This window comes from Cynara cardunculus, assembly GCF_001531365.2.
Source record: "Cynara cardunculus var. scolymus isolate 2C chromosome LG 5, CcrdV1, whole genome shotgun sequence".
NCBI lineage: Eukaryota > Viridiplantae > Streptophyta > Magnoliopsida > Asterales > Asteraceae > Cynara > Cynara cardunculus.
Window position 1 is genome coordinate 24,709,736 of NC_037532.1, and position 14,049 is coordinate 24,723,784.

General features: G+C 31.3%; 1 protein-coding gene across 1 annotated transcript; it reads right to left on the bottom strand.

Annotated features, from left to right (window-relative positions):
* Positions 1–2,471: 2,471 nt before the first annotated feature.
* LOC112513332 (uncharacterized protein C12B10.15c) lies at positions 2,472–5,913 on the bottom strand. The gene is made up of 4 exons (XM_025119564.1): positions 5,589–5,913; positions 5,374–5,466; positions 3,062–3,240; positions 2,472–2,621 (listed from the first exon to the last, which is right to left on the bottom strand). The coding sequence occupies exons 1-4, from the start codon at positions 5,749–5,751 to the stop codon at positions 2,559–2,561; spliced, it is 498 nt and encodes a 165-aa protein (XP_024975332.1). The 5' UTR covers positions 5,752–5,913; the 3' UTR covers positions 2,472–2,558.
* Positions 5,914–14,049: the final 8,136 nt, after the last annotated feature.

A 14,049-nucleotide genomic window follows, 5' to 3' on the forward strand; every position in this document is an offset into this window, starting at 1 on the left:
TCTTGATGAAACAATTGAATTATAGAATGAAATCATCAAAGCCTAGATCGAACAAAAAAAATCCACAAAATGAAACAGGTTTCATGAACGTGAAACCGGTTCATGTTGCAAAGAAATTAGGTGAACCGAAACATTTTTATGGTGAACYCGTTGCATTGATGGTGTAGTTAATCTTTTTTTTATGAGAAACAAAATGAAACCAATGCATTTTGAAAAAAATTATGAAAAAGAAAATGAAACAGGTTTCATGAACGTGAAACCTATTCATGTTGCAAATAAATTAGGTGAACCAAAACATTTTTATGGTAAAACCATTGCATTGATGGTGTAGTTAATCCATTTTGTTGATGAAAAGAAAAATGAAACCAGTGCTTTTTGTAAATAAATTATGAAAAGGAAAATGAAACATGTTTCATGAACGTGAAACCGGGTCTTATTGCAAATAAATTATGTGAACCGAAACATTTTCATGGTGAAACCAATTTCGTTCATATAATGTAATTCAAATTTTAAAACGATTCACTCCATATAATTGAATATGGTGTGTTATATTCATTTTTTTTTGATGTTTTATTGATGGATGTGATTTAAAGTTAAAAAAATATATTGCTTTAAAAAATGAAAATAGTGTCATTAATATCTAGAAGGATGTTACCAAATGTTAAATTTTATTTACCATTTTTGCCCTTACTGTTGAAATAAAATAAAATATTAATATATATATATATATATATATTTTTTAATTTCCTAAAATAAAGTAACTAATCTTGGCCATTAATCAAGTAAATAGATGGCTGAAATTGGTTTACACGGTTTACACAAATGAGGCAGGTTTTTATTTGAACGCTCCTCTATATATATATATATACATATATATATATATATATACACACACACACACACTATATTATAAAGCATTTGACAAAAACTCTTAAAAACCATTTTTTATGCATGAATGACTGTATATTGATGCATATTACTTAAAATTCAAGATTACAAGTAAATTATGCATAAATACTACTTATTAAAGTTTCATGTTTGAATTCGTGTAACTAACTATTGATAAATATAATCAAATAGAAGATAAATATCTCATTTTAAAATATAATTAAGATAATTATCGAGTTCTAACAAAATAATTAATTATTATCTTTATAAGAAAATTATATTATTAATCTATACCATATTATAAAGCATTTGAAAAAACTCTTAAAAACCATTTTTTATGCATGAAGTACTGTATATTGATGCATATAACTTAAAATTCAAGATTACAAGTAAATTATGCATAGGTACAACTTATTAAAGCTTTATGTTTGAATTTATGTAACTAACTGCGAATAAATATAATCAAATAGAGAATAAACATCTCATTTTAAAATATAAAAAATCTAAAATATAATTAGAATAATTATCCGGTTCTAACAAAATAATTAATTATTATCTTTATAAGAAAATTATATTATTAAACCAAATATAAATTACTTCGTTATTGAACCTAAATAAATTATAACAAAAAAATTGAATTAAAAAATTACACAAAAAATAGAAATTTTAAATAGTTAATTTGATAATAATATCAATATATTTTTGTCAGATTTTTTTGATATCTTCAAATTTATATTTTATTTAAAAATAAAATCATCGTCCTTTTTTAAAAATCACACAAGACTATACTATAACATTGATTGAGATAAAGAATAAAATGAAATATTAAAATCAAGATGTATCTCGCTGTATTGCGCGAATACCCTTCTAGTATATATATAAGGAAAGGTTCATTTGAAAAGTAGTATTTGAGAAGTAAAGAAACGATCATAACCCTTCATCTGGTCAATATCTGCAGCTTTGGCCGTAAAGCACCGGATAATTCATCGCATGGGTATGCAAAAGATAAAAAGGGTAATTTCGTAACTTTTACAAATAGACGGCAAACAGGTTCATATGTGAACAGATGTGATACACGTATGAACTAATATGTTTATATGTGAACCCGTTAATTAGTTCACATGTGAATTATTTAACTGATTCACAAGTTAATTAGTTAATATGTGGATCACATGTGAATCACAAGAGTTTCTTACGAGCTTTCCTTTAATCTACACGAGGTCCTCTTCTTTTGTGGCCTAGCATTCTACTGGATAGTTCCTACCCTTCCTTTATCCTCCTTGCGCTATGAATTGGTTTGATTAGTTCATATGTGAATCACTGAGTTTATATGTGAATCAATTAAAATAATTCATATGTGAATTACACAAGTTCACATATGAACATATAGAGCATATGTGAATCATATAGGTTCATATATGAACCCATTTGCCGCCTATTTGTATAAATTACGAAACTACCCTCTATATTTTTGGAGTAGCCGCAATTATTGATTATTCAAATCCGATCTTGACCGTATGAAAGGCTAGAAATACTTCTTTACTTCTCAAATATTTACCACTTCTCAAAGAGAGAGAGAAAGGGAGTGAAACAAAGGTTTAATTAAATAGTGGATTCAAGTAAGAATGATACAGCTCGACGAAAGAAAGGAAGTCTCTTAGCTGGTCGTTCTAATGCATAGCTCCAGGGTTAGACGCCGACTCCAAATCTTCAGTTGTCACCGGTTTATGCAACTGTACAGAGAGAGATCTTGTAAGGGTATGATGTATGTGTGACATTAATTTCTCCTAAATATCATATTCGTATAAATACCGGGAAAGAGTGAGATTTTAGGAAAACCCCCAAAAAAACGAAATCAGAGGAACACTCTAATAATCATTCATCAGTACGGTATGCACATGTACATACAAGTAATTGAAGATATTTCTTGATTTCTATGTACGTATGCACATTATGAACAACGGACAAATTGTTTGTATGCACATATGCATACCGTAGAGAAAATTATTAGAGTGTTCCTTAGTTTTTTTCATTTTTTACGGTTTTCACTGAACCTAGGGAATAATTTAGAAACAAATCAAAAGAACGAGCTACCATGTGACCAAATGATGGTGGGAAGCATGTAAAACATAAAGAAACCCTTTTGGTAATCAAACATTGAACCAAAACTTACTGCTTTTGCAACATGAAGCCAATGAAACGCACGCAAGAAACCATCTTCTTTTGATGGAAGATTATCATGATTCCATAACGTTATGTTTTCAAACTTTGCATTCATCTGCCAATAAGTCGTGTTTGCATCATTATTACAAGCTTTTCTCTTTGCAGAGCTCTTCCTTCCAATCACAAATCCTGCATTGTTTTGGAAAATCTCAAGGTTAAAAAAGCTAACGGCGCTAGATATGCAACAAAATAGTGAAACCTAGAGAACAGGTTGTGGCGGTAGTAGTCTAAAAACTTTAGACGGCTTCATCGACCAAATTCGAGCTAGTTAAGTTCATGCAGGGACTACCGAAGTTCATCTCTAATATCGAAGAAAATAAATAACTCAATGTTTCTGGACGCGCATCAACCTTACATATATTGTGTTCGTTAGATTGAAATAACCACTTTAGTTAGCTGCAGTTGCAACGATGGATCTAAACCACATTGGTTGTGTGTGGACCAAAACGAGAGGAAAATGCATAATTTGATTAGTTCTAAGCACGAGTTTTCTACCAATTTCGCATTTAGTTTTAAGTCAAATTTACTTCATTGTTGCTGAGATTTATAAATGGATCAATTCAAGCTGGGTGATTCCAATTAATTACATACAACTTTCTTCATTTCATATTAAAGCAGGTGCTAAAGAAAAAAAAGAATATTAACAAGTTTATTAGGATTCATCTCATGATATGTTGCAAGTGTGCTTTATACGTTTAAGCCAATAATCTAATCCAATTTCTATCAGCAAGAAAAATGAAACAAAAATGTACTTGAATGATGATTCGGAAGTAACTCACCCTGTGCATCAAAGTGGAACATAAGATTTTGGTAGTGTAGTTCAAATCAGTAATATTAAGAAAAGTTTTATAGGTGAATCACTGAAAAATCCATTTGAAGATGCATATGTGAACCCATATGAATAAATCTGTAATAGCGATTCACATATGCATCTTCAAATAGATTTTTCAAGATTTTTTCAAAGATTCACATATGAACCTTTGCTTCTTACTTTCTCATGATATCTAGCCTTCTTATTGGAACCGGCTCCTACACAACTGCTCTTAAATAATACTGCATTCTCCCACAGATGTGAGCTTTTTGCTTGAACGTAAAATTTAAGAAAATCCATAATCATTTTCATATGTAAACCACTGCAAGTTGCTACTAATATATTATACTAATATATGTATTAAACTTGAAGAGCAGCACTCATCAAATTAGCTGAACTTTATTTACTGTTAGAAGAAAAGGAAGAAATGTCGAATTATAGTTCCTAGTAAAGCTTTTAAAAAGACAGACAGGAATGTATATTGCTTCAAATGTTGAAAATTAAACAAAAGGCCTCCTCCCTTCATATGTATATCACATTATTTTTAGATTTATTGACTACTTTCTTTTGTATGTATGCTGTTAATTGTGGTGCTATACCGGTTACCACTCCTAGGGAAAATAGCAATGACAAATAGTGGTTCGCTAATAGCGGCATTAATCACCTCAGTTGGGCTGCGACTTTGATTTGCATAGTGGTGTGAAAACCGAAATTAGGTGTTGGCTTCCAATGGGCCTTTTAAAGGGTTTAGAGAAGTCGATTAAGGGATTACGAGCTAGGGGCTGATTTTGATTTGCAATACCAGTGTGTAAACTCGCTATTCCAATCTCATCTCTCCTACTCCAGCATTTTGTGCATCGTCTCCTGCTCTTCTGCATTTTCTCTTCACAACAACATCGTCTTCCATCATCTATTGCTCATCATCTCTTCTATTCACATGTTCTTTTGTTCATCTTCAATATATATAATCTGTCATGTATATATGCATATATTTATATGTAAGTGTAATTATTACAAGAACTCCTATTTGTGGACCACTATACCACCGCGATAACTCCTATATCAAATCACGGCCCTGACCGCTATGTCAGATTTAGACAGTTGCAACAGTATAAACTTTCTATACAACTTACATCCCAACCACTAAATTTGTAATCAATAAGTTCAACTTCATAAACGGTGTTCTTGATCCTAAGCAGTTTTGTAGCAATCTGAGATACCCAGAAAAGATTCTCAAAGCCTAAAGACCTCCAGCCTTTGAGGTTACATACAAATCCTTAGAGACAAAATTTTAGACTTTTGGTCAAGGGTTCTGCATAACCAACATGACGGAATAATACCTTTGGTTGACAACAATCCATGCAACAAGCAAGATACACAAAAGTTTCAACTCCTCTGAACAAATGATTAGGACTAGAAAACAAAAAAAAAAAAGAATTTTAGGTCTGTACCGGAATAATCATCAGGAAGGGGAACGGTGGTGCCTTGCAATCTCCTTCCTCTGAAGTAAGCCTCCTTCACATTTAGACCATCCACCTCAATCCCTACCACAGTATAACAAAAAAATTACAAATGATTCACCAATCAATTTCTATACACAAAAATTCGTCAAGGAGAGAAAGTGAGTGCGTATAGATGATATTCCAATAGTTAGATTAGGGTTTACCGTTAGGTTTGGGTTTGAAGTAATGAGAAACAGGAGATGGTCCGTTGTACTTGATGCAGCAAGGTAGCTGATGGACCTGATCTGTTAGATCGACTGAAGAAGACGACCTCACGCTGCCCAAATCGATGATTCCTGTCTCCATTGACGCATTTTCACCCTCCATTTCTGGATACTGTGATTGAATTTGGTGAAGAGAATTGCACCCTGAAATCCCTAAATCACCTCGAGAGTTACAATTTTCCCGCGCTTTGTTCTGAGAAAATTCGACAAGGAACAGACTCCAATGCAGTAGAGATTAGGGTCCTCGGTTGATCGGATCGTGTTCTAAAAATCTTAACCCCACCCGATTCAACCTCAGTATATAAAAATATAATTCTAACTTTCAATATGTTATTTTTTATTCGTAATTTATTTTTCATCATCTATCATTTGATACAACTTATCAATATTTTTTTATGTATATCATATTTAGTTAATTTTCTCAATTTATATATATATGTTCACAGCTAATGAACATATATACAAATGAGTTATATAGAGATGTGAATAGATTGAAAATATGTGTATATGAAAATGGTACGTGATAGTTGATTGTCTAATGTGTATATGAATAGAAATTCAATAATCATATTAAATCCAAGAAATAAAAGGATATTGGGTTCATCAGGTTGGGTTGGGTTGAGTTCAAATACTAGTAACTCAATATCAATCCAATACATATGATTTGAAAATTTTACAACTCGATTAGACATCGGGTTGAGTTATTTCAAGTTGGATTGGGTTGGGTTAATCAGATTGGTCGGGTTTTTGAGCACCCGTAGTAGATATGGCAGGTCCCTATTCGGCTCAGCCCGCTTGAAAAAAAATACTTATGCTTGTGCTCAAATAGATCTCGAATAACTTTTTCACTCAAATATTTTTTAAAGGCAAATTGCATGAAAAAATAATGTACTTTAACTTGATTTTTGTTTTGGATAACGTACTTTAAAATTTTCATTTTGGTACCTAAGATATAAAATTTTAAACATTTAAGTATCCGGGTAACCGGTTGAAGACTAATCTACACTACCTTATATATCAGATTTATCAAAAGTCTTAAAAACAATTTTTAATGCACAAAGTACTATACATTTATGCATAAAGTCTTAAAAAACAACTCATAATGCGTTAAGTATTACTAATTTATGCATTTAGTCTTAAAAACTCTTTATCTACAATTAAAATAACATAAAGTACAAGTTGCCAATGCATATTATTATCTTTTCTTTTCATGTTCTCAATATACTTTTGACACATTTCACTCATGTCTTCACTCTCTCATATCTCTATGTCTTTTCCTCATCTCCTAAAGTGAGATTCAAACTGATATTCATCAAGTTATTAAAAGTTCTCTCATTCATCTTCCATTCAATTGCTCTAGAACTCTCGGTCTCGCTCTCGATCTCTTGATTCTTTGCTCTTGGTGTAAATCGAATACATTTGTGGAGTCGTTTAAATATGTTGGATTTTAAACTATCATACAATTTTTTTTATCGATAGACTGTAATTGGAACCATAACTCTTATTTATTCAAATTGTATTAATATGTAGAGACCAAGTGTAACTTATATCATCGTTAAATATTCTTTAATAAAACTAGTGAAACTTCAAAATCGTTAAAATTCAAGCTCCCGCCGCATTGCGCGTGTACACAACTAGTTTTAGACTAAAAAAAAGACTAATTTTAGTTTTAAAAAATTCATATCACTAACCACGTCAACAAATAATACTGAGTTGGGTATTAGATCACTCACCAAATCAGCATGATCACCGGTTAATGCTTCAACCGGTTACTCTAGTACTTCAATGTTTAAAACTGTACATTTTAGGTACCAAAATGAAAGGTTTTGAAAGTACGTTATCTGAAATAAAAATCAAGTTAAAGTACATTATTTTTTCATACAATTTGCCTTTTTTAAATTATCGATCTCAATGTTTGTTTTATAGGCTTGAATTAGTGATCTATTAAGTCGTATTTTGGTTCAAACTAAGTAATTTTTGCATTTTCAATGCGCCTAATCATTTGATTTGAGTATACACTTTTTTCGAGGCAAATACGTTGATATTTTCATACATATTTGCCTCGAAAAAGTGTATACTCAAATGATTAGGCTCAACTCGACTTGAAAATTTTAATCAAGTTCTAAAACGAGTCAAGCTGTTAGGATTGAATTTTAGAGCTTAATTGTTGTATTCATTCTTGAAAGATATTCTTTGTAATTTTGTAATAGGTTTAACTCTTGTATAGGTTTGACCTATAAATAGGTTTAGTTTAGTTGTCAGAAAGTTGTAAGAGAGTTTAATTGAGTATTATCCTTGTAATTGAGCTTTGATGAAATAAACAATACTTTAACTGTTTGACCTTTTCTCTCAAGTATCATAATATTGATATTGTCATTTTTATCATGTTCTTGATGGAAGATGGAAGATTGAAGATTGATTGAAGTTTGGGACTATCAATTGGTATCAGTACAACGAATGTACTTCATATATGAGACTTTTCTCCATTCAATCATCGATAGCTTAGAAAAAACATATCTATGAATGTTATAGCAAAATAACAAATATTTTAAAAAATTTGTGTAGTGTGAAAAAGATAAAGCAATAAATGCTTCGAATTAGGCTCAAAAAGATAAACAATATGGACTACACAAATTTATCAGACTCAATATGTGATCAACAAGACTTGAAGGGGGGACATATATCCTTCCTATTCAATATCAAGAACTCCAAATGAGAATATGATAGATAATGATCTGCGTGCCCCAAGTGTTATTGAAACACTTGTCTTTTAAGAGATAAATGAGTAGCTAGTGGGGTTGTGACAAGAATTGGCCTGAGCATTGCCTCTTTCAATATTAGTCTCCAAAGAATTGAGAACTAATAGATTTCATGGCTTGCCCGGATTATAAAGGATAGAACATGATTCTTTTAATCTTTTAATCCTGACGCAACTCTCATCAATTCTTTTAGCTCACAACAATTACCCCTCTCATTTTCATTTTAAGCTCTGCACTCAAACCCATTTTCTATTTAAGCTCACTCAGATATGGATGTCCTCTTGGGTAGGGCTATCGGATCTGATAGTCCATAGAGGTATTTCAATGAAGCTCTCAGTCCTTTCCTAAAAATAACAGTGTAAGTTCATATGATCACAAATGATTGATCAAAGATATCATTGCAATTATGCATACATGATTAGATAAAATTGATCAAGAAAAATGTAGCGATTAAGAACAATTATTCAGGAGTGATGTTCAAAACAGATTATTCAAAATATGTGGGAGAAATGAATGAAGATCTGTAAGAACAAATTTACAGATTCATGCAATCAAAGAATAAAGAATTTTGAATCAATTAAAGACATATGTTTCAGATTAGATCAGAAAACAAATTTGAATACAAATGAGTGTATTATCTCCAAAAATGACTTTCATTTAAGAGACGTGATGATAACAGTTTGAAGAATAGCTGAAACACGTATTAGAATTATGTATAAAGAGAAATTACACAAGTAAAATCTCAAAGAAATATCTGATCAGAAATTATACTCGTTTTGATATAAAATCAAATTCCAACAAAACTTTTCAAAATCCTTTTTAAGAAACTCTTTCAGAACTCCCCTTAGAAAATAGATTTAATTATTTTCTTTTCAACTCAAAATCCAAACATGAAAACATTTCAGCTCGGGTCCTGAACTGTTTTGTTCATAAGCCATATTTCAGACAGATTACAAAATCCCCCTGCATCAGTGTATCACATAGAAGATATTTTTTGTCAGCATAACATATGACACACCTGCAAAAACAGATCAAGTAGACTTTGGTACCCAGACAAACTTGGGTCCTACTTTGTTAGTATTGGGCTGGGGAATATTGTAATTTCCATACCATCTATTTCTATCAGATGTATTCTTTTTGGTACTTTTAACAGGTAGATCAGATATGCAGTAAGAACCATACCAGTCGTTATCATACCTGTTAGAAGAATTACAGCTGTTCTCAAAGCCGTTGTCCTCATACCATCTGTTGATCTTCTTCTTGTTAACAAAATTTTTAGTTCCATAAGTTGAGCACAAAATTCTTCTCTTGCAAAAATTGATCAATTGATTAGTAGATCTCACAGTGCAAGGAAGAACAGTGTTAGTTACAACAGATTTATGAGAAACTGAATCAGCTTTATTGACCCAAACTTGTTTAAGTTTTGAAAAATTATCGAGTGATCCAATGACATACCCTTGATAAAACTGATTTGAAGAACGCGATTTGTTCTTAGAAACAGTTGATTTAGGGTTGCTTGAATAACTATTGGATTTAACACTGGAACAGTTATAAAAGCAAGTTTTACACTGAGATTGAGAACAGTTGAGCTTTTAGCACTTGAAAAGTCTTTTACTTTATTAGGTAACTAGTCTCTCTCATGAGCAACTAACTCATATTTCTTCTTAAGTTCAGATCTCATATTCAATTCAGTAACAAGTTCCGTCTTTAGATCAGACAATTTCTTTGAAGTTTCCAAAAACTTACTTTCCAGTTCTTTCTTCAGCTTTTCAAAATATTTCCTTTCTTTTTCAAACTCTTTCCTCTCTTCATCTGAACTTCCCTTCTCATTCTCTGAAGCAATGTCAAGCCGTTTCTTCTTCTTTGTAAACTCCTTGGCAATAGCAGCATTCTTCTTATATGTGTTTTTCTTCTCTAGAGCAAACACTTTCTTCTCTTCATTTAGTCGCTTTCTACTTTGAGCAATGTTGTCAAAATTCTCTAAATGCTTTCTTTGACATTCTTCCTCCAACTCTTTCTTCTCTTTATCAAACTTGGCTCGTTCCAAGATGATAGCCTGTTCAAAATCTGAGATTTGTTTTGAAAGCAATGTGGAATTCAACTCTAATGTTTTAATCTTGCTCTCAAACACTTTCTTTTCTTTTTAGCATCAAATCTCTTCTCAGCTTCTATCAACTCAACATTCTCCTTTCCTTGAAAATTCCTTTCAACATTCAGTTCACTCTCATCTTTATGGATTTTCATTGTTAACTCATTCTTCTTATTTATTTGCTTCATCTTTTCTTCATCTGACTCTTTTCTTTCAGATTCCAAAGTCTTTTCAAGTTCATAAATCCTAGATATCAGCTCGACATCGTCCTTTAACATATTAAAGTCTCTTTTTTGACTTCCATTGAGATAAGTATCTTTTCCAATTAGTACATCAATCTTAGCTTAAAGAAACTTCTTTTCTTCTTTATATTTCTTGATACCTTGTTCCAAACCTTTAGCCACTCCAAGTTAGCATGATTTTCAAGAAACACATTCACATACTTTTCTTTTTGTTCCTTTAGACTAATTTCCAATTCAGAAACTTTTTCTTTCAAAACCTTATTTTCTCTCTAAAAAACTGATGCCATTTAAAAATCAAGATTGATCAAACAATAATCTTTGCAGTTCAAGAAATTGATCAAATAAATACAATCCAAAACTATCACTAAATTACACACAATTCAAAAATTCACACTTTGCAAACTTTTTCAAAAAATTCAATATTATCCGAATTTAGAATCCTGACAACAAGAATATAAAGTACTAAGAACAAATACCGACAAAATGAATGTGGTCAAAGTTCAATCAAGTCAACAAGAAAATTGAATTAAAATTCTAATACAATCACCTTGAAATCTAATCTGGTCAAAACTCAAACGGTCAACCTTGAAATCTGGTCAAAACAAAATGATCAACACAAAGAAGAAATCTGGACAAAAGAATACACACTAAAACCAAACTTCTTGGGCAACCACAAATCCAAACAAGGTATCACCTGGACTAAGCTGAATATGAACAAGGTTGATTACCTGGACAATTTTAGTATCTCCTCAAAACCGGACAGTGATATATGGTTTACAAGAAATGTAAACAAAGATGAACACTTCAAATCCAATCAATGATATATCTGTTTTATATGAAATCTGAACAAACGGAATATGGGTACTTTAATGTCTGAACACGACTTAAACAAACACTAGAAACTCACTCCTCAAGTCGGACAAGCTAGTGTCCGATTTAGATGAACACGGACAAGGCAGTTTCCAATCAATAACGTTGTATCACGATCTGATACCAATTGATAATCCCAAACTTCAATCAATCTTCAATCTTCAATCTTCCATCAAGAACATGATAAAAATGGCAATATCAATATTATGATCCTTGAGAGAAAAGGTCAAATAGTCAAAGTATTGTTTATTTCATCAAAGCTCAATTACAAGGATAATACAAGCTCAATTACAAGGATAATACACAATTAAGCTCTCTTACAACTTTCTAACAACTAAACTAAACCTATTTATAGGTCAAACCTATACAAGAGTTAAGCCTATTACAAAATTACAAAGAATATCTTTCAAGAATGAATACAACATTTAAGCTCTAAAATTCAATCCTAACATTCTCCCTCTTTGGATTCAGGTTTGAAAGAATTTGTACACTTTGAATTCTTTTTGAATCTTTGAAGCTTTAAGCACCTTTAAGTCTTCTTTATAAGACTTCTTAAAATCTTCAAGATAGTCTTCTAACATTTTCCATTGATATTCTTCAAACATTCTTCTCTTTTCAAAACATCCTCCTCTTGAGTAATTCATCCAAACATTTTCCCCCTTCAATGTAGAACAAAAACATTCTTCACTTTTCACTTTAAATCTCTCCTTTTGATGAAGAACTGAATCAACAACAGTCTTCAGATTTAATCTTTAAGATATGATCTTCAATGAACTTCTTCAAAACTTTCACTTTGATCAGCTTCAGGGAATTTTTGCATCTCTTAAAACATTCCTAACATTCTTCCTTTTGAAGACGAAACATTCTTCCTCGAAAACAAAATTTATCACAAGAATAGCTCTTCAGTTCTAACCAATCATTTTCTTCCAACAAAACAGATATAACATTCTCCCCACTTGAAATATCTTCCAGTAAACTCTTTTAAGATAAGATCTTCACATTCAACTCCCCCTCGGACATTGTAGCACATAATAATCTTCAGCAATAAAACAACAAAAGTCATATTCACAATCCTTGAATCTCTTAACAAATTCTCGATCTTTAGAAAAGAAGCAGAAAATTTTAATTCATTATATATTACTCCCCCTTAAATATAGATTCCATGATCAAAAGATTTTCAATCACATTAAAAAAATGAAATACTGATTTATATTAACAAATACAGATATTTTGAAAAAATGTATTTGACTTAAATTCAGTTCAGTAAATTGAACAGATTTTAAGAAAAATTGAAATTTTCAAATTCAACATACCTAACTTTGATATTAAAAAGCTAAAGCGTTTTTTATTTAAAGCTTTTGTAAATAAGTCAGCTAGTTGAAATTCTGTATTTACAAAATATAATTCAATAGTTCATTTTTCAACATGATCTTCAATAAAGTTGTAACGCCCCCAGAACCCCGTAGCAAGATAAGGAGTGCTTTGTTCACCTCACCAACCGATATGGGACGGGATGACACACCCGCATCGCGGCTGTTACAAAAGTGATACCGGATATCTATATGTTTGGTTTTGGTGTGTTGAACATGATTACAAGATATAGCAATTGCACTTTCCGAATCACAATAAATGGGAATTTTATTGAAATAAAAACTGTAATCTTTGAGTTGTGTCTGCATCCAAAGCACTTGAGAACAGTAGCTAGCAGCAGCTACGCATTGTTTAAGTCTTGTTCGGACATTAAAGTACCTGTATTCAGTTTGTCCAGATTTCACATAAAACAAATATATCATTGATCGAATTTGAAGTGTTCATCTTTGTTCAAATTTCTTGTAAACCAGATATCACTTTCTCCGGTTTTGAGGAGATACTAAGATTGTCTAGGTAATCAACTTTCTTCGTATTCAGCTGAGTCCGGGTGATACCTTGTCTGGAATTTGTTGTAGCCCAAGAAGTTTGGTTTTAATGTCTATTCTTTTGTCCATATTTCTTCAGTTATAACCGGGTTTTCTACAAACCTGGGTCAAGGTAACCTTATGTGTTTATTATATGAATTATGTGATAGCATGCATAATTATGCTAATACTTGCATGAATTATGTGTATATGGGTAGAATCTGATATTAAACATACATGTGATAGGATATTCTGGTGAAAAACATTATTATAATGTTTAAAAAATTTATACCTTCGTGGTTAAGAAATCACAAGTTTTATAATAAAAACCCACCGCCTAAATTACTCTTATTGGTTAAAACCTTCACCACCAAGAATTTTATAATCATATAAACTATCACCGCCATTGTTAAAATTATATATTGAAAGAAGAAAAGATAAGATGCTATCTTATCATTTTAGAAAAAGAAATCTGTTTTGAGAGAGAAGAGTGTTGAGGCGGTGAAGAACACTTCTTGAGGAAAAAACTGTTGTTTTAAAAGTTCT